Genomic DNA, 22135 nt, shown 5'->3' with positions numbered 1-22135 from the left:
AAGCAAGAATTTCTCGAAATTTTTGGTCGAGAACCGATTTGTTCGAACTAAGAGGCGTTCGAAAACCGAGGTTCCACTGTATAAGAAAATAATGGTAGTTTTTGGGGGCCAATTTTCAGTGTAGAAGACCAGACCAATTTTCAGAATAGCAGAAGTGAAGCTCATTTTAATTGTAGAAAACAAAGCTAGTTTTCGGAAAGAGGCACTAATTTTCAATAAAGAAGAAAATGAGTCTAGGTTTTAAGGTGGTTGTAGACAATATTTCTTCAGTTTAGAAAGAGACGATCGTAGTTTTCATCAAAGAAGGTGACTCAAGTTTATAGCATAAAAAGACATAGCCCTTGTTCTCTTCGTAGAACAATTTTTTTTTTGGTCTGGTGGAAGACTAGACTAGTGTGCAGTGTAGAGGAAGATGCTAGAAGAATGGGAAGCCAAATGCTATCTTAAGTATAGAAGACAGTGCTTGTTTTTGTCAAGGAGAGACTAATTTGAAAAACAGATGCTAGTTTCAATGATGTTGAAGACAACACTACTTTTTATTGTAGAACAAGAAGACGCTAGTTTTGGGTAAGAATAAGAAGGCGCTAGTGCCAGCATAGAAAAAGAGATATTGCTTGTTTTCAGTGTAGAAAAAAACAACAGTAGTTTTTAGTTTCAAAGAAGATGCTGTTTGATGTTTTTATTTCAGGAGACCAATAACTGAAAACAAACTAACTAAATACACGTTTTCATTTGGCGGTTATAATTTTTTTTTTGCTTATCAAGGGTACCAGCTCAGTAGCCTAGATGGTAAGGCGCCCGCTTTGAGACTGGGAGGTCGGTGGTTCGCGCCCCGGCCGAGTCATTCCTAAGACTTAAAAAGTGGTCGGCGGCGCCCTCTGTTGGCTGCGGCTGCATCGGCTCGCTACAACGGGTCAGGTGCAATCGACATTTCGTTCTGTGTACATTGTTACACAGAATGACAATACAAGGAAATTATTATTATTATTATTATATTATTATTAAATATTTGATATTGGGAGGTCGGTGGTTCGCGCCCCGGCCGAGTCATTCCTAAGACTTAAAAAGTGGTCGGCGGCGCCCTCTGTTGGCTGCGGCTGCATCGGCTCGCTACAACGGGTCATGTGCAATCGACATTTCGTTCTGTGTACATTGTTACACAGAATGACAATACAAGGAAATTATTATTATTATTATTATTATATTTGATTTCTGTTGTCTTCCCCGAAAGCACATAGATTATCTTTGTGCAAAAGCAAAATATTTCAATTTTTAAAATTGCTTTGAATTTGGAAAACAACTGTTAACATTTTATGTGTTTAAATGTTTTTTTGCATTTGTTTCTTGCATTTATTAGTGCCTTTTTTTAACACATTGTTGTCCCTCTGGCAGCCTGTCAGACTTCTCACAGGCACTGTCCTTCGAGAATGCTGAAATCGGCCAGTGCCCCAGCCTCACGCCGTTCCTTCCTCCCCTTTATCCAACCGAAAAGACCCACAAGGAAACTGGAGCAACTAAACCGCACGCTCCGGTGTCAACTTTCCTCCCTGTTACGATGCCGACTGAGCTTCCTGCCGTGAGTGATGTGACACACAACATTGAATTTGACACAATATGAGAAACATGGTTGTGAAGAGTAGCAAAACATTAGCTGCAATTATATGTATTGACTCATAGCAGCCCAGTTTCAAATTCAATTTCACGCATACTGCCGTCATTGGTATTGAACGAGTTCAAAGAAATACACACCCTGATTTTGAACATCATAACAATGGGGAACACATGCCCCAGCGATGTCAAGCAGGCATGACCTTTCTGCGTGTTAGCTTAGCGCTCCTTGGCGCCGCACTTGTCCAGACCATTAACTGTTTTTTACTGTCCGTTCAGTCTTGTTAGCTAACTGCATGCCCGCTTTGCTTTATGTATCAAAACTGTTGGCGGGATGCTAAGAGGCAAATGGACAGTTGGTTTGTATTTAATAGGCCAAAATCACACTCTAAAAAGACTTCAGTCAAAAAATGACTGATCCAACTATGTGGACTGTTTTGCATAAAACGATACAATCGTTAAGGTGGATCTTAACCAAATGACATTGTTTTTGGGAAATTTGTTTTGTCTAAGACCAACAAAATAGTGGGGTTCTTCGAAACTAACTGACCCAAGTTTTTAGGAGCAAAATGATCTAATTTTGGGAGATTTTAAACAGGATTATCTACTTCAAGGCTATTGATTTCAATCTGTGTTTCTCCACTGGAAGAAATCCCGCACCGGTTAAAAGAACGCCTTTTTTTTTTTTTTGCTGACTTTGATGACTAAAATAAAGTTGCTATATTGCTGCTAGCACATTGTTTGAGCTATTTTGAGCAGTTCCTATCTCTTCTCTATGATGTGTTTGTGTCAACGGGATACTACAAATTCACATATATTCTGCCATTATGCTTCAACAATGCACGCGCAGCTTCAATACGTCACACAAACACGGAAAGGACTCTTTAGGTGTTGGGTAATAATTGATTTCAAAACGGAAGACAGAAAAATAAAGTACTGTATGTATGAAAACAGAAAAACGAGCAAAATTTGGACTCATTTTATGATATTTATTTTTTTTAAGCAGATTGCATTCAATCTTAGAGACTGCAGATCTTTTGCTTTTTGTTATACGTATTGTAATTCATATATTTTTAAAGTACTGTCTAAATTGTTTGAAATAGAGATGTCGATAGTTTTTTGTGCATTTTATCATTTTATAATAGCACTGAAGAGTTAAAATAATTAATATGTGTTTTATTGTTATGCATTTACAAGGATTTTGTGCTGTAGTTCGACCTTAAATCTGTCCAGTGTGTGAAAAGCTAAAAAAAAAATGTTTTTTTTTTTTTGTAGATCTGTAAATACTTTAATTTATATTTCATGTATGTTTAAGGGATCCCCTGCAAAACATATGAACTTACTAATTACTAAAATATTTGGTGCATAATGTTTTATGAGGATTTTTTATTATGATTGATTTTTTTTTTTTAATTTGCGGAGCCGCACGGGAGCCGAAAGAACCAGTTCAAACAAATCCTATGGGGCCTCACTTAGAAGCGCATTCATCATTACCAGTGATAACCACTCTTAGGGTGTGCGAATAGCCTATGCTCAATGCATTACTAGGTTAGCTTAGCTCAATATTAGCGTTATGGATTTTCACAAGAAATGCATTTCTAAGCGTCATTGCATGGCTAATGCTGCTGCTGTTTTGGATTGGCTCCATGTGTTTCCTGGCTGTTTTGTTTATTTAATGGCCTCCTTCCTGCCCTCATTGATGACGGACAGGAGCCCACAGCAATTGTCGCACCTGCTGCCCCACCCACTGTCACGCCCACTTCTGCTGAAGCTCCGCCCACTTCTGACATGGTATACTCACTCGCACACAATTGACCATACCCAGAGTGTTATTAAAAAACTATTTATTCATAGATAATTGGAATTTTATAATTAACCCCTAAAGGTTCATGTGTTATTATTTTGGTATTTGCAAGTAGATTCAGTGGATTTTGATTATCATATTCTCTGCATCTTGTGAAAAAAGAAATATGTATCTCCTTTTTTGTCTTTTGTTTTTGCATTTCTGGAATGTTTACAATATAAAGGTTGTTAGCATCCACAGGGCCGGTATCTGAAAATAGATATTTATTGTGGAAACAATATTTATTGTGGATTCCGCAAATTTTTCTGTAATCAAAATGTTTGTCTGTAGATTGTATGTTAGATACTAAAGCTAGACAGCTAGAGAACAACGCGCAACAACAAAAAGGATGCAACTAAAATAAAGTGCTACAAAGCACAGGGAAGTTTGTCTGTAGTTTAATTGTTACTAAAAAAAAAATTTTAAAAAGCTGAAGTTCAATTTTTTGTTGCACAGTTCAGGAAAGAGTAAATGTTTGCCACAACTTTCATTTTATAGGAGTAAACTGCAGGTTAGAACACATAAATAATAATTAAAATTACAACAATGAAGATAAATATTTTTTAAGCGATTTACGTGAGCCCAACCCCCCATGTCCCCATCTACAAATTCTTTTTTTTAAGGAACAATCTTTTAAAACGCTTAAAAAATCCTTCAAATTAGACAAAACTTTTAATTTTCTTTTGTGATAGTGAGGACATTTTTTTCAAATTTACTAGAAGTATTTTGTTGATTTTAAGGATAATATTTGTATTGTTTACATTGTTTTTGAGTTATGAAAAAGAAAAAATATTTATGCCTCAATTTTAAGTCAGTTTACAGAATAAACTGCGTGTTAAAATACATAAATAATATATAAAAGTAAACTAATGAAAATAAAAAGAAATCGTTTATTTTTTGTTTTGTTTTTGATCTATAATTTTTTTATTATTTTTTTACAAACACTTTACATAATCCTTGAAATTCGCCAAAACAGAATTGTTTTGCTCATTTTAAGGGATTATATTTCCCATTTTATAACTCTCTCAACTCTGAATAGGACAAAATATTTTTTGCCTCAACTAGTAATTTTAAATTTTAAATGGCAGGTTAAAATTAATATTAAAACATGTATAAGTAAATTCTCCCCCTCTTCTTTCCCTTATATATATATATATATATACATATATATATATATATATATATATATATATATATATATATATATATATATATATATATATATATATATATATATATATATATATATATATGATTTATTGATGATTTTTAAGAGCATATTAATTTTGGCTTTAAAAACAAATCCTGCCATTAATTTGGTAGGGAAGAAGATGACTTGCTAGTGATTGATGGTCAAACCTTTAATTATTTTAAGGAATATATTTCCCAATGTGTGCAATATTTAGTGTGTCCTAGTAGTACAAAAACTTAAATTACAAATAAAACATTGATTTGAGAACAGTGGTACCCTTACTTACAGATGCACTATAAAAATAAAACGAGAGGCACATAAAGTTAAAATAAGAATAAAGATAATAATACAATTATTATTTACTTTTCTGCCTTGCTTTTATTGAAAAACGGATCCAATGATGTCTCGTTTTGCCGGCTTTTGACAATCTGATCGAAATGCACGAGGCAGATGTAGCAAATGCCCGACTTGTGACCACTTTTTCTGGGTGATTCTTTTCCACAAAATACAAGACTTAATGGAATTTTGCTAAAATGTCTTTACTTTGAGCCGACTGAATGATGGCTGCGTCTTGCCAGATACCCCCTTCCTTCTCGTCTGTGAACTTTAAACTGTGACGGTGACACGAAGAGCATGCTGGGAGCAGGCATGCACACTGGTTGCTAGGCATATTAGAAGCGATAGCCAGTTTGTTTACATTCAGAAAACTCTGGAAGCGGTGAATAGCAGCGCATACTGTACTGTATTTTTGATTCTCTAACAAGAGGCAATATTTTCCTGTTCAGGTACTTGTAACCTGAAACTTTTGTATGTAGAGACATTCATAATTAGCGGCACCACTGTACTAGAAAAAATACATGAACCATCCTGAGTCATCACACCAATATTATTATTATTATTTTTTAAATTGTAGGTTAAGAAATATGTATTTATTTTACATAGTTAAATCCCGATCTAGAAGTCACCGCATTGTTTGTCTACCATCTGGCCGCTCCGTTGTGTTGTTTTTCATTTGCAATTGACAATACAATGCCATCTAGTGGTCAAATATTAAACACTGGGGCTTTAAAATAATTTTCAAAAATTGCCAAATTGTCAAATGAGATTTCTTAGTTCTAGGGGAATTTTTCTTGAATTACTATAAAAGGTTTTGTTCATTTCAGGGATTATATTTCTCATGTGATTATATTTTTTAACTTAAAAAAAGATCTATTTATTAATCATATATTATTATTTTACTATTCTTTGCATGTTCTTAACCTCACAAAATCACTTCTCAAAGACGGTAAAGATGTTACAAGATGTCATAAGCGTTTACAGTACCAGCTACACATATACACTGGAGTCCAAAATTAGAAAATATTTTTTAAACAATTGAATAATTCAGGAAAAAATGACTTTTTAATTTCTCAACAGTTTAAAGACATTTTTTGTCACTATGCTACGACAGCGCTTTTTCACAAAATGCACAAAAGGCATTTTAAACAAAAAACTGCATTTTACCAAAAATGCACTGATCAAAATTAGAGAACACCTTCAGGTTCCCCACCACCTAATGGTGCTAATGTAACACTTATTCCAATTTCATTGCATTGCATTCATTGCATTATAATAATAATAATAATAATTTCCTTTGTATTGTCATTCTTTGTAACAATGTACATAGAACGAAATGTCGATACACCTGACCCGTTGTAGCGAGTCGGTGAGAGCCGCAGCCAGAGGGCGCCGCCATTATACCAATTAGGTATGTCTCGGTCGAGGCGCGAACCAGCGACCTCTGTATTTAACTGGCGTTCTTACTGTCCTTTTGGGCTAATGGTGTGCCATTCTAAAGCTACTGAAAGCCTTTGGCAGCAGTTTGTCCGGATAAAAATGAAAAGGATGACCCCTATCAGCCACAGCAAGACAAGTTGATCATTGCAAATCTGTGATTTCAAGAGTATTGAATTATTACAAAACTACAAACTCATTCAATTTGCCCAGGAAGGCTGGTCGTCCAAAGTAGACAAATGCAAGAAAGGGCAAGTGACTGCAAAGGATGTCAATGGCTTATCGTTTCCACACTGCAGCTGGAATTGCTCGGCGGTTCAGTGCTGAACATGAAAAGGCCTCTTTACATGGCCCATTGAATGCAAATGTGTACAGAACCTTCTTCAACATCACATGGTTCCTCATTCGGGTTAATCACCCAAATCAACCTGCTGTCTTCAAGCGGGGCAATGCTCCATGTCAAAATGGGTGAATAATTTCCTTGAAGGTAAAAACATTGATTTGATGGCATGCCCTGCCCAGAATCCTGATCTGAACCAAATAGAGAACCTCTGGTAAGTTATGATCAAGATACCCACTACAATAACTATGTAGGAGGCGGGAAGAAGAATGGAATAAATCACTGTAGTTGCAGATGTGCTTGAAGTCATTTACAACGGAGGCCAATAATTGCTGACTGTTTGAACTTTCTGAATTTTTTTTCCATGCCAAAGTCATTGTTGTTCTCAAATTCTGATCAGTGTGTTCTCTCATTTTCATCAGTGCGCTTTATGAAAAATGTTTTCTTTTGAAAGGCCTTTAGTTATTTTGTGAAAAGAAAAGTGCTGTAGTACTATAATATAATCCTTGGAAATTTTCATTTAACAGTGGAACACTGAAGGTATTATTTCAAAATGAATCCATTTTGTATAAGTTCTTTAATTTTGATCTCCAGTGTACACTTACATCTGCATACATAATCTTACATACACATACAAAATCCCGATTTAATGACTTCCCATTGAACGGACATGACCTCTAAGTAAAGATGAGTCGCTCTGAATGGACAGACATTTCCCATTGTTGGCCTGATAAAAAAGCTACAGAGGAGATGAGAGGGAAGGAGAGAGGAGGAAGAGAAGAAAAGAATGAGAATGGGAGGATAAGGGTTTTTTTTGTTGGTTTATAAGACCAGCAGGAGAATAGGGTAAACAAGGAGAAAGAGAGACAGGAAAGAGAAAGAGAGGGCATATTTTGTTGGACAGAGACAGAGGAGAAGAAAGGTTGAGCAGGATATGAAGACGGCGAGCGATAACAAAGCAAGGTCGCCGCGCAGGGAATGTCTTCACTTGAAAGAGAACAAGAAACTGGCGCAGATGGAGACGCACACAAAAACCTACACTTAAAGGGACAATGTGTTAGATATCACTGCATAGTGCAACTAAAATCAAGGTCTACAAAGCACGGGGAAGAATACAAACTAAAGACACTCAAATTGGTTCGCGCCTCGACCGAGACATACCTAATTGGTATAATGGCGGCGCCCTCTGGCTGCGGCTGCACCGACTCGCTACAACGGGTCAGGTGTATCGACATTTCGTTCTGTGTACATTGTTACAAAGAATGACAATACAAAGGAAATTATTATTATTATTATTATTATTGACCAAACTGCACCATTTTTTTCTCCAGCCTTTCACAAAGAAAGACAAAAGGGGGAAGGGAGTTGAAAGAAAAGGGTGAAACAATACAGAAAAAATGGGGAGAAGAGGAAAAGAAAGAAAAAAGGTCAAACATGGGGAAAATATGAAAAAAATGGGAAACGGAAGAAGAAAGAAACTGAGGAGAAAACTAAGAAAATGTGGGGGTAAGGGAAAAAACGAAAAAAGAGAAAAGGAGAATAAAAGGGAAAGAAGAGGGGGAGAAAAAAGAGGGAAAATAAAAGAAAAAGAAGAAAAAAGGGAAGAGAAGGAATAAAGGGAAAAAAAGAAAAGGGGAAAGAAAGGGGTTTTGGGGGTAGGGTTTTTTGCCCCCCACTTCATAGTACTTGTTTCCATGACCACCAGTAACATGAGTAACCTCCTGATTTGACTCAAATACAGCACCTTCATCATCTAGCCAATCATAATTTGTAAAACAGCTGACATTTTACCCAGGGCCTGGCTCCACCAACACATAGTCTAATTGACTAAACCAACAGCTTTATCGTCACTTTATTTCTACTGTTAGTCCCGCAGAACTGATTGTTATGGCCTCCCGATAGAAGTAATTGCGGAAATGTGGTTGGTTAAATGCTTAAACATGAAAGCACACATCTGGAAGCGATGCAACCAGGAAGAAGGGGGGAACCTGACAGACGATTTAGACAAAATATAATTAACAGTACATGATTCAGATGTTTTCTAGGCCAGCAGACAAGGCCTTGTATGCCCTGACAGCCCAGCAATATATTGAAATGACTTGTCAACAGCGGATCAAGACATATACCTTTTCATTTTGATAAAAGGTGAGAAAGGGAGTAAAGACAATCTAAATCCTCTTGGATAAAAAAGAAAAGACTAAAATTGTATACAAAGGAAGCACAGGGCAAGAAAATGTTTTTATAGGAGACTGAATAGGGGAAAAACAAAAAAGGTTTTGTGGACACGACACACAAATCACTAGTGAAGAGCTGATACCCACATGATGTCATAAGTATTGCAACACTGACCTCCTGCGGTTCTATTTATAACTGCAACCAGTTGATAAAATCCAGACTACACCGTTGGTTTTATTGAATGATCTAAATGTAAAATATGTGACGTCACTTTCTTCTGACCTCCCTAGGACTTGTGTCCCTCAGCTGTGGCCCCTGTGGCCCTAGAAAAGTCCTACCAGTTTGGCCTGGGAAGGAACAGCCACATGAGCTTCGCCTTCGACGACGCCAAAGTCAGAGAAAGGTTTGGAATTATGACAGATAAATCTATTATCACTTTTAGACATTTTAAACTGTGCATTTGTGTGTCAGGTTGATTCTGGAGTTTGAGCTTAGGACTCAGGAGGAATTCGGATTGGTCCTTTACATGGCCAGGATCAATCACGCCGATTTTGTTTCAATCCAGGTAAGACTCCTGAACCTCGATTGTGCCATTTAGTACAGGGGTCAGCAACCTGTGGCTCTTGAGCCGCATCCGTCCCTTTTGCGCCACCCTAGTGGGTTGCTTGGAGCTTTTTTTGAAAATGTTTAAAAACGGAAAAAGATGAGGGAGGGAAATAAATTATATGCTCTTAAATCTGTTTCCTGTAAGACTGGGGTGCCCACACTCACTGGTATCACATACACATTAGTTAAAATCATCGGCTACCCACACCCAACATCTCAGACTTAAAAACAGAGTCTATCATTCGACTGTCCAACACAATAGTCGAGGATATCACTCACCCATTACATAAATACATAAATACTCACATCCCGCTACTGTCAGAGAGCAGATACCAACAATTAGTTAGAAGAGCCCGCCTCAGGAAAACCCTGATCCCCTCCCCAATAAATTAAATCTAAATCTATATTCATTTTAGCTCATGGTAGAAAAAAATATTCTCACTGGGGCTGGACTAGTAAAAAGAATGGCATAAAAAGTTTGACCTGAGCTTGATGGCTGGGGATCTTTTCGGAGGCTCACAATTAAATCATAACTCGGGGATATAAGATTTAATTTTTTAGCAATTATGCTGCATTTTCCCCCCATTATTTTTTTCAGTCACTCAAATATAATGTCTTGTAGTGTTTATCAACTGTGCATTTGTAAAAGAAAAAGAAAAGAAAACCACTATTGAAATTATTTCCACCACAGTTTAATGAACTTGGAGGAAACTCATGCAGACTGGAAAGTCCCAAGAATAGCATACAAGCACTAATTTAAATGATTAATTTAATGATTTGTAAGTCTTAATGGTTTTTATTTTCCCTTTTTATGAGAACATTTTACTGAATAAGGGAACTTTGCTGTTAGATGTCATATATATATAGAAAGGAGCTCAAGCTTCTTCAAACTTCTGCAAAGACACCCAGGTGCTCTTAGTTTTAATTTCGTATTGAAACAGCGCAGGGCAGCACGGCGGCGCAGTGGTTAGCGCATGTGCGGCACAGTTCATGTCTTTGGAACCTCCTGTGTGGGTTCAAATCCAGCTCCAGACTTCCTTTGCGGAGTTTGTATGTTCTCCCCGTGCTTGCGTGGGTTTCCTCGGGGCACTCCGGTTTTCTCCCACATTCCAAAAACATGCATCTCAGGTGAATTGGCCGGTCCAAATTGTCCCTAGGTGCGAATGAGCGAGTGTGTTGTCTGTCCCTGTGTGCCCTGCGATTGGCTGGCAACCAGTTCAAGGTGTCCCCTGCCCACTGCCCGATGATTGCTGGGATGGGCTCCAGCACCCCCGCGACCCTACTGAGGATAAGCGGTGTAGCTAATGAGATGAGATGAAACAGCGCTTTTGTGACTTTTTTTTAAAGTAAAATAACCTCAGGATTAATTTCCGCTATGTTTTCTGGTTAGTTAATAGTAGTCAGCAACTAAAGCTACAGTGGGTGCTTTTCGATCGGTGCCTAACTTTTGCCACATCTAGTTGACATATTTAATACTGCAAGCCATTGCTTATATAAGGCTTTTGTTTTGTTTTTGCAGATCCATGCATTCTTGTTGTTGTTATTTTTTGTCTAGTATGGCTCTTGCGACATTCTCGGTTGCTCCCAAATTTGTTTTCAGATCAAGGACGGGCAAGTGTGCCTCGGGTACGATCTGGGCCACGGAAACACATCAGGTTGCGTGCCCTTCTCCATCAACGACGGCAATTGGCACAAGGTAGGAGGACATCTTTGTTTCCTATTTACATATCTTATATAATTATTATAATTCAGATTTTTATTTTATCAGATCCGCGTGGCTCGCAGCAAGCAGAGGGCCGTGCTGGTTGTGGATGGGCGCTACAGTAAACAGATGATTAGCCCCAAAAAGGTTATTTTTATTTTATTTTTTTATAAGATTATATTTTGGTTCGAATAATGTACCATACCCCAGAACCATACTGAGGATAAGTGGTGCAGATAATAGATGCATGGACAATGTACCATATTTCCTGGACCATAAGGCGCACTTAAAAAAACCCATATTGGTCAGAAATGTAAAAGTATTTTCTTGTGCACTTTATGTACCGGAAAATACGGTGCCAAAAATTGGAAGTCCAAAGTTACGATCAAGTGATACTGCGTTTGGTTCTGCCTTTGAAAACCATATACAGTGGTATTTGAGTGCCCTCTTCTGGTTAACGTGTTAATTGTACAAACATGCTCGTTGCATTTCAACCAAAGATAAAATGGGATTATTTTATCAACCAAAGTGTAACAATAATATTTTTGGGGGCTTAAACCAATTTTCTGGGCTCTGTCAAATATTTGAGAGCTTATATTTCAATAGTTTGTATTTTTTTGAATTGTGTATTTTAATCAAATTGATACAAATAATATTTGGTTCACAATCATTGGTGTCAATGAGGTCAGTGTTCTGTCTTTCAGAATCACCTTTATCATCATTGTATTTCTACGAGATTATGGTTGAACTCCAGTTGAGAAAAAATATACAACTTAAAGACTCATGAATAGGAAAAAAAAATAAGTAAACAGTGCAATATAAAACATTTAACTGCATAAAAATAAAAAGGTAAGAACTTTTTAACAATAAGACACCTCTTCTTTTTCTTTCATAACTGTTATAGAATAAGTCCAGAGCGTCTGAAAACAAACCAACTACATAACCAGAATAATGCACTTAAAACTAAAACAGTCAACTTGACAACTGACACATCTTCCAACGCACAAAGTTATGGAAATTTAGTCAAGTGTAATAATTAAGCAGTACAATGTAAAACTTAAATAATTAAGTCGAGAGCATCTAGAGCAGGGGTGTCAAACTCATTTTAACTGTCGGGCCGCACGATGGAACAATCATTCTCTCGGTGGCCGGACTAGTAGATGAGAAAGAGAAAAAGAAATAAGGGAAAAAGAGGAAGAGAGAAGTAGGACAAAGAAAAAGAGAAAGGGAGAGAGAGAGAGAAAAAAAAGAGAGCGAAAGAGGGAGAGACAGAGAAACAAAAGAGATGAAATGAGAAAAAGAGAAGGGGAAAAAAGAGAGAAAGTACGAAATCCAAAGAGAAATACAAAGAGAGAAGGACAGAAGTATCAAAGATAGAGGGAGAAAGCAAGTGAGAGAGAGAGAGAGAAAAGAGAAAAAATGAAAAATGAAGAGAGCAAAAGAAGGTAAAAAAGACAGAGAGAAAGAGGAACAAAGAAAGAGAAAAATCCAAGTACAGCGTTTGTGAGAGGCACCTGGCTTTGGCAACATCAAGTGGACATATTTCAACCTGCGGCTCGTTTTTCTCTTGTGCTTCTCTGAAGCGGGCCGGATTCAATCCCTTAGCGGGCCTGATCCGGCCCGCGGGCCGCCTGTTTGACACCCGTGATCTAGAGTTAAAAACTACATAACCGAAATATTGCACTTAGAACAGGGACCTTGCACTTTAAAACTGTGTCTCACGTGTGACTAGTGTGTTGATAGTTTTGGGTAAGAAGTTTGTTCGGGCCTTGTGGGATCTTAACCATCGACTCGATGGTAGCAGTTCAAAAAGATGGTTGCAGGGTTGTTTCAGGATGTGTTTAGCTCTACTGAGGTAGCGAGAGCTGGCAATGTCCTCCAGACTAGGTAGGGGGTCAGCCGGTGATCTTCTGGGCCGTGTTTATAATCCTCTGTAGGGATTTGCTAAGAAACATATATTGTCGATATTGGAGTGTGAATCCTTTTTGTTGTTGCACGTTGTTCTCTAGCTGTCTAGCTGTCAAAAAAGGAGATAACTTCAGAGTGAGGACATTACAGGAACCATTTTTAATCTGTTTATTTTTTATGCGACCCTAGCTATTACTGCGGTTTTTATTCCATGCATCTTGCAGTTATTATTGTTACAGTGTTAATGTTACTGTTTACCTGACTTGTTAACCTGACTGCCCATTTTGCACATCTGGTTAGCTACTCCTCTTGCACTATCGGCACTATGGTAAAATACTATACGTAGCCATAATACAATACAACTTTTACTTATATCTGTACATTCAAGGAAACTGGGCGGGTCAGATGTATCGACATTTCGTTCTGTATACACGTGTACTAGAATGACAATAAAGTAGATCTGAATCTGAATCTGAGTTCAGTGCGCCTCTATATCAAAAATATATCACAAAAGACTGTTTTTGGGGGTGCTCTTAATGATCTGGTGCTCTGTATAGTGCAGAACCCTAACCCTAATTAACTTTACCTTTTTCTTACAGGCTGACCTGTTAGACGTGGTGGGAATGTTGTACGTAGGTGGTCTTCCGCAGAACTATACTTCCAAGAGGATTGGACCGGTACTGCAACGCATTACATAAAAAAAAAAAAATAATTATATATATATATATATATATATATATATATATATATATATATATATATATATATATATATATATATATATATATATTTCTAAGACAAATTTTGTTTTGTTTTTAGGTTGTTTACAGTATCAACGGGTGCTTGCGGCGCTTGAAGATGGTGGGCGGACCCGTTAGCGGCAAAGCCTCCACTCCAGGTGAGGACTACATTGTTGTTGGTTTTTTTTTTTTTTTTTTTCAGTAAAGCAGGATGGGCGCCGCCAGGCTGTACTTGCCCAAGACCAGTGTTGGACATGTTACTTAAAAAACCTGATTAGTTATAGTTACTCGCCACTTCTTCTAAAAGGTAACTGAGAAAGTAACAGAATTACTTTACAGTTAAAGTAACTAGTTACCATGGAATGTAACAATTTTCTTACTTCAAAAAGGAGTTGTTGTAAGTCTAAGAATGTGAAATTTTCTGAGCAGTATTCAAGTCAGATGAATAGAGAAAAATGTCAAGTAGTTATGTTAGGAAACTACCTTATAGAACCTTATGGAACCTCACTAGTAACAGTTATCCTACGATTGAAGTGAAACAAAAATAAAAATTAAACACTATGATACATTACACAAAAGTACGTACGTATGTAAACACACAGAAACATACAGGCACTAAATTGTACATAACACACTGTTTCGATTAACGGTAACAGTTACAGCGGAAAAAAACAACCCTAACCCTAATGTGTTAGTTATAACGGCAATATTCCCAACACTGCCCAAGACACACCACAGGAAGTGATGCCCCTATAACCCTATTTAGTGGTTAAGGGGTCCGTGAACCGTAGATGTAGTAACGATCCCTTTCCGTTTTCTCTCTCAGGTCGTACCGAAGCACTTACAGAAGACTTTAAGCTGGATTTGGCCACACCCACTTCCAGTTACCTGGTGGGAAGATGCTATGCTGCAACAGAGCCAGGGACGTATTTTGAAGGGACCGGGTTCCTGAAAGCAGGTCTGTTGAAATTTCAAAACAAGTTGATACTTTCATTTGATGAATCTTCCTTTATATCAGGGGATCTCAAATAAAAGGGCAGACCCCCCCTGAGGGGGCGTGAGGCTCCGTCAAGGGGTGCTGGTTTGACCTCTGCGAACTTTTTTTAACTATCCAAAGAAGCAAGTAGAATTGATAGATAGATAGATAGATAGATAGATAGATAGATAGATAGATAGATAGATAGATAGATAGATAGATAGATAGATAGATAGATAGATAGATAGATAGATAGATAGATAGATAGATAGATAGATAGACAGACAGACAGACAGACAGACAGACAGACAGACAGACAGACAGACAGACAGACAGACAGACAGACAGACAGACAGACAGACAGACAGACAGACAGACAGACAGACAGACAGACAGACAGACAGACAGACAGACAGACAGATAGATAGATACTTTATTCATCCCCGAAGGGAAATTCACATTTCCAGCAGCATCCCTGAGTTGAGAACAATACAATGTAATAAAGCAAAAAGAATACAATATACAAATACCCAGTGTGACGTGCAAATGCCCACTGTAGCGTGTTATATAGAATAACTAAATAGTGCTACACAGAATACATGTTGCAATAAGATTCGGTAATATGCAATGTAGGTGGTGTGGTTTACTGTGGGCTTTTACTCTGAGCTAAAGAGTTAAAGAGCCTCATGGCATGAGGAAGAAAAGATCTCTTCAGTCTGTCCGTAGTACAAGACAGTGACAGCAGTCTGTCGCTGAAACTGCTCTTCTGTCTGGAGATAATGCTGTGTAGTGGATGCGATGGATTGTCCATGATTGACCGCAGCTTTTCCAGTGCCCGTCTCTCAGCTACTGTTGTTAGGCTGTCCAGCTCTTTGCCCACAGCAGAGCTCGCTTTCCTAGCCAGTTTATTGAGACGAGAGGCATCCTTCTTCTTGACGCTGCCTCCCCAACACGCTGTCGCATAGAAGAGGGCGCTTGCCACAACTGTCTCATAGAATATTTTCAGGAGCTTTTTGCGGAATTTCACCTCCACTTCACTAGGGAGCAGTGGCAATCTCATTGGCAGTGTTTTTTTTACATTTAACCTGCACATCGTGCATATAGCACAGAGTATAAGCATTGGGTATGGAGTGAAGATATGAAGAAGAGCAGGATTTCTTCTTTTGACGTGGGGCATTACAGAAAATAATTGAGAACCACTGCATTCTATGAACTGGGGATAAATATATGCAAGGAAAGTACTTGCTATCAATGAGTAATTAAGGGTCTGTCATACTTGTGTTGCTCTAAAAAAAAGTGGGACCTACTTTTGATACATAAAACGTCTCTCAAAAGAAAAGCATGAAAATAATGAAATGTGATGACTTTGGACTGATACAGGTATAAGTCGATACTTTCTTGAAATTTGCTGTAAGTCCCCAATGTTCCATTACATACAGTAGGTCGTTGTTTTGGGGAAAAAATGTATGCATCAAAAACACACTTGGTTTGGCACTTGGTCTTGGTAAGTAGTTCAAAAGTATCGGTCTGAAGAAAAAAATGGGTATCAAACATAACTACTGTCCATCATCAAATCAAACATCAAATGTCACTTAAAATAATAATAAGAAGATGACTGGGACTTATTTTGATGGTTCATAAAAGCAGGTACAGTGAAATGTCATGACTTAAGTTTTGACTGATAACAGTACAAAAATCGATAGTTTGGAAATTAATAACTTTTAGTTGTTCACATTAAGCCTGTCTCAGGGGAAAATATATGCATTAAAATTATTGTTGGTTCAGCGCTTGGAATCGGTGAGTAAAGACGAGTTCAAGGGTACTTGATTGTGGTATCAAAACTACATACTTTTGATACATCTATGTTTTACTTAAAAGAAGAACAAGAAGATGTTTTGCTGCCAAAAGAGCAGAGGACTCATTTTAAAGGCACCGGTTTCCAGAAAGGAAGTCTGATAAAATTTTATACTGTGAACTGATATGAATACACGAGTCGATACTTTTTTCTGATAATCTGGAAATTGGTAGTATTCTGTTACATGATGTAAATCGTCTTGAAGGGGAAAATATATGCATCAAAAGTACTATTGGTTCGGCACATGGTATTGATGGTGAATGGAGAGTTCCAGAGTATCGGTATCGCTCTGAAAAAAGTGGAACCAAAAATACATACTTTCGATACATGAAATGTCACACGATGCTTCGCTACCATACTAGTACACAAGGTGTTACTTTCAGGGGGAGAAAAAAGTGAGAAAGGGAATATATAAGGTAAAAGAAATAGGCAAAAAAAGACAGAGAGAGGGAGAGAGAAACAGAGAAAGAAATACAGCTCCAGTTGCTTTGACCATCCATATAAAATAATATTTGATCATTGTTTCCTCTTTTCCAGTGTCTAACTACCGAGTGGGTCTGGACGTGACCATCGCGTTTGAGATCCGAAGCAGCAAAATCAACGGCGTCCTTTTGACCGTCAGTAACCACGGAAACGAAGGACTCGGGCTGGAGATTGTCCAAGGCCAGGTAGGATGTCAAATGGAACTTTAACTCCCATTGACCACTTAAACCGGCCATGTCAAACGTACGGCCCGTTGGTAATTTACCGTATTTCGGAGTAGAAGTCGCATTTTTGGGGGAAATGAATTTGAAAAAACCCAACACCAAAAACACATCTGTCATCTTGAGAGGCAATTTAAAATAAAAGAGAACAACAAGCTGAATACGTGTTTACAAAAGGAGTTCAAATTAAAAGAAGGAGTTCAGAACAGGATCTAATAAAAATCATTCTCAGTCTCGCTACTACGGTAAGCAGCCGTCAACTTCATTTTTTTCCCTGAAGAAGTACTGCGCGGTGCATGCTGGGATATTTACACCAGTGTTTCATTTCCTAACCAATGTGCCAATCATCATTTGAATCTGTCACTATTGGCTAAAGTTATTTGGGGGTAAAGGAGGCGGGTCATTTTTAGCATTTACCGGCTCGTATAGGCTAAAGCATCATCAAACGAAGCCTGCAATTGGCCGAAAAGATAAAAATCACAAATTAGGTTGGTTTACGGCCTAGAGATAAACATTTTATGCGCTAAACAGACAGTTTGCAACAAGCATCGTCCATCTATTTAGAGATGCTTTTCGGTGGATTTATCTATATTTATCTGCATTATCACGTGTTTTGTTGTACGTCAATATTTTACACAGTTGGATCCACCATACTCACGGATGTAAGGGAACCATGATGATGGTTGTCATTCAGGGTTTGTAAAATAAGGAGATTGTGTCAATTGCATCAATAGAACACTAGATACGTCCGCACGCTGTAGCAGCCCGCTAACTAGCATCCCTGCGTGACGGCCACATTGGTCGGGTCAACGTGCCCGTTAAGGCAAGAAATCTACATTAAAAATAAATCACAACTTGCTCGTTTTACAACTGATTTTCATGCAGTTTACTTTTTTCGTCAACGCAGGCTCTCATCATTAATTGAAATTAATTGACAAATGTAAAAACGGAGAAGGGCTTTTTTTTTCAAACAAGAATGATCAATTTCTTAAAACCAACTATTTATAAACAATTATACAAATGACAAACAACTGCATTGAAATGGTAACGCTTTATATGAAACACATTGAAAAAACTGTTTACAAATTAAAATCAGTGTTAAGAAGATATTTTAAGACTTTATCCTTAACTTGTGTAATTTTTTTTAACAATGTTTTATTTTGTTGTATGTGTAAAAATATATTTTTTTAAACACACAAAGTTAAAGGAAGTATTTATCCAGTTTTAATGGCTACTGAGGTGATTTTATACAGAATGCTTACTTGCCACATGATGGATTAAAACTCTAAATCGGTTCCAAAATCCCCAAAAGACCTTTATACAATGTTTATTTTTCTTGTACTTCCACCTTGTAAATGAAGGGAAGTGAGTCTGGCGATGTGATACAGCCTTATTGGATAGAAAATATTGAAACAATGTAAGCCACCAAGAGGCACTGAGCTACTGAAGCTCTCATCAAGATTAAATCGTGAAAAAAATCGACCCAAAACCATTGCTACCTATGTAAGGTTATTCCAGCTTTCCGGGACTTTATGGTACAGTGCATCCATGGGCAACACAATGAGCCAGCATTCTCTTTCTGATTTATTGGTTCTGTTGCCATGTACTGGAAGAGTCTGATTGATTGACCGAACTCCAAGGGGCGTGACCTATTTAGTCTTCTAGGGTTTCACGTCACAGATATGTACAAAACACTAGATAGACACGGCCCTTCTGTCGGGGACTCGCCCAGAGAGTAATTTAGTGTAGAACTGCCTCTGGGGTCAAACTATCAGACTCTTCCAGTATATGGGAAATAAGCCAATAAATCTGAAAGAGAATGACAGCTCATTGTGTTGCATATGGTTGCACTCAACGCAGTTGTTGTGGTTTCTAGCTTCTTTTCCACGTGGATAATGGCGCCGGGCGCATCACAGCCATGCACGTTCCCGACGGCGACGGCTTCTGCGATGGGCGCTGGCACTCCGTTGTAGCTAACAAACTCCGCCACAAGGTAGAGCTGTTGGTGGACGGCAAGCGGAGTCAAGCTCAAAGTCCCAACGCTCGCTCCAATACTTGTGACACCAACGACCCCATATACGTGGGAGGGTTTCCAGGTAGGACGCAAATTGAATATTTTTTTAACCACTTCCTTTTCCGTCTCCTTCTGTGTGGAGGACCAATCCTGCCTTAATTAGAAATAAAGACCTACAAGTGTATGCCTTATAAATTTGTGTGTGTGTGTGTGTGTGTGTGTGTGTGTGTGTGTGTGTGTGTGATCCCCTAACCATTTCCTCCAGGCCAATAAATAAATGTACGCCTACATAAATTCGATAATACATTCCCAAAATATGCAAGTTAATATTTTATTTATCCATCCATCCATTCATTGCACCGCTTTTCCTCAGAAGGGTCGCGGGGGTGCTGGAGCCCATCCCAGCTATCTTTGGCCAGTGGGCAGGGGATACCCTGAACTGGTTACCAGCCAGTCGCACACAGAGAAAGACTAATCACTCGCTCAGTCACACCTAGGGACAATTTGGACCGGCCAATTAACCTGACATGCATTTTTTGGGGGAATGTGGGAGGAAACCAGAGTGCACGGAGGAAATTCACGCATGCACAGGGAGGACATCCATAATCCATACAGGGAGGCTGTGGTAGCTGGACTTGAACCCTGAACCTTCCACAACATGGGGCTGCGCGCTTATCACTCAGCTGCCGTGCCGTTAATTTATGTATGCTTTTTTAAAAAAATGTATATATTATCTTAATCAATTAGGAGGGCGGGTCACACTGGCTTAGCTCTTCCGTCACTGTTCAACCAATAGGTAAATAGCCCCGCCAGTTTGACCTGCTACTTCAATTAAATAACATTTGGTGTGACTAAATACATGACAAAATAAATGACAAAATACACAACAAAATGATTTCCAAACTAAATAAACAACAAAATACATCACAAAATGAATACCGAAATAAATAAACGACAAATAAATGACAAAATACACGACCAAATGAATACAGAAATGATTAAGCAATAAGATACACGACAAAATCAACACTGAAATAAAAACACAAAAAAAAGCAAAACAAAATCAATACCAAAATGAATACATGATAAAATACACAACAAAATAAATACTTAAATATATAAACAACAAAATACACAACAAAATCATTTCTGAAATAAAGAAAGGACTTTGGTCATATACAACAAAATCAATAGCAAAATAAATAGATAACAAAATACACAAGAAAACAAATGCAGAAACAAATAAACAACAAAATACAAGACAAAATAAATGACAAGATTCATACTTGACAAATGATAATCTATAAATGAAAAAATTGTAATTAATTGATGTCATATAGTTACGTGATTTATTTATGTGTTCATTTATTTATTCCTGCACATTGCAGGATCGGTCCTCCATACCTCTGGAGGTCACTGTTGTTATTGTCCGTTTCTTTTTCAACCTGTTTCTTATCCTGTAGCACACTGCCGGTCACAGTTGTTACTCTATCTTTAAATGTTGTTGTTTTATAGCCGGTGTTCATCAGGCAGCCCTTTCCAGCCGCGCTTCCTTCCGAGGTTGCATGAAGAACCTGAAGATCACCAAAGCTTCTAAGACGCTTGAGGTGCACTTCAACAAGGCCCTGGAAGTCAAAGGAGTCCAACCGCTCTCGTGTCCCGCCATCGCCGCTTAAATGTCCGTTTGGACTTTCGCTCCACGGTTTCTGATACTGACCTGGATTGCAGACTAGTCCATAAAAATACTTAAAGGCTTCTTACCAAAGTGTAACCTATTGCACTATTTTGTGTGTTGCACCGCAACTCTTAAAATGAGATTTTGTCTTTTCTGACATCTGATTTATTCAATAAATGCTTTCTAATTCTATGTAAGACTTGAAATGGATGGATGTACAGGAAAATTATTTTTTGGTATTTTTTTCTCTCACATGTCATGGTGCAAGTAGTATTTTGAGTATTTTATTTGTTTTGACTTTGCATTGGATTTGTATGCAGTATTTAAAGCTTGATTTGAAATCAAGAAAATCTGGTACTGATAATTGGAAAACTAAAAAAAAAATACCAACTCGAAATTGGATTCATGCCAACCTTTTTAACGTTAAAAAAACAGATGTTAAGGACAGATCAAGCTTTTTAATAAAGAAAAATTTAAAAAATGTGTAAAAATTACGCCGATGGTGGCCCCAGTCCTCGTTATCGAGTTTTTATGTGAGGTGTTACTGCCACTTACTGTTGCATCCAAGAGGACTGTCTTATCAGACTAGTAGCTCAGGAGGTAGAGTGCTTGTCTTAGGATCAAGAGATCGTAGGTTCGAGTCCCGGCTCCTTAAAGGTCGAAGTGTCCTTGGGCAAGACACTGAATCCCTAATGCCCCCAATAAGCAGGTAGTTGTCTTCATTGACCTGAAAAGCGCTATATAAATGCAAGTGCACTGCAGGGGCGATTTTAGCTTCAAATGATTGAAGGTACTGAGCACACAGAGTGCCTGGCAGGTTACGATTTAGATAAGTAATGAATAACAAATGCATAATCTACCTTCTCAAACAACTGCTGTTTTGTTAACCCCCCAAAAATCTGTATCGGGAAAATCTGTACTAAATGGTTTAGAGGTAAATCATCACAATGTGCTGATAGAATACAATAGTCTTTATTGTCATTGATATCAACGTTGTTAAACATTAAATTAAACGTGGCACTCC

General features: G+C 37.9%; 1 protein-coding gene across 1 annotated transcript in view; it reads left to right on the top strand.

Annotated features, from left to right (window-relative positions):
- lama2 (laminin, alpha 2) overlaps window positions 1-21303 on the top strand; it is a 278494-nt gene extending 257191 nt beyond the window's left edge. Inside the window, exons 61-72 of the mRNA XM_088324972.1 lie at window positions 1393-1576; window positions 3319-3399; window positions 9222-9334; window positions 9403-9496; window positions 11138-11233; window positions 11306-11386; window positions 13747-13824; window positions 13967-14045; window positions 14714-14845; window positions 17256-17386; window positions 19299-19518; window positions 20952-21303. Of these exons, the coding sequence (XP_088181098.1) occupies window positions 1393-1576; window positions 3319-3399; window positions 9222-9334; window positions 9403-9496; window positions 11138-11233; window positions 11306-11386; window positions 13747-13824; window positions 13967-14045; window positions 14714-14845; window positions 17256-17386; window positions 19299-19518; window positions 20952-21112 (1450 nt within the window). The 3' untranslated portion in view covers window positions 21113-21303. The remainder of the gene's footprint in view (window positions 1-1392; window positions 1577-3318; window positions 3400-9221; window positions 9335-9402; window positions 9497-11137; window positions 11234-11305; window positions 11387-13746; window positions 13825-13966; window positions 14046-14713; window positions 14846-17255; window positions 17387-19298; window positions 19519-20951) is intronic.
- The last annotated feature ends 832 nt before the right edge of the window (window positions 21304-22135 follow it).

Source organism: Urocampus carinirostris, chromosome 20 (genome assembly GCF_059441175.1).
Source record: "Urocampus carinirostris isolate Australia breed hairy pipefish chromosome 20, RoL_Ucar_1.0, whole genome shotgun sequence".
NCBI classification, from domain to species: domain Eukaryota; kingdom Metazoa; phylum Chordata; class Actinopteri; order Syngnathiformes; family Syngnathidae; genus Urocampus; species Urocampus carinirostris.
The sequence above is the reverse complement of the archived record's forward strand: the minus strand, read 5'-3'. Positions and strand labels throughout refer to the sequence as shown.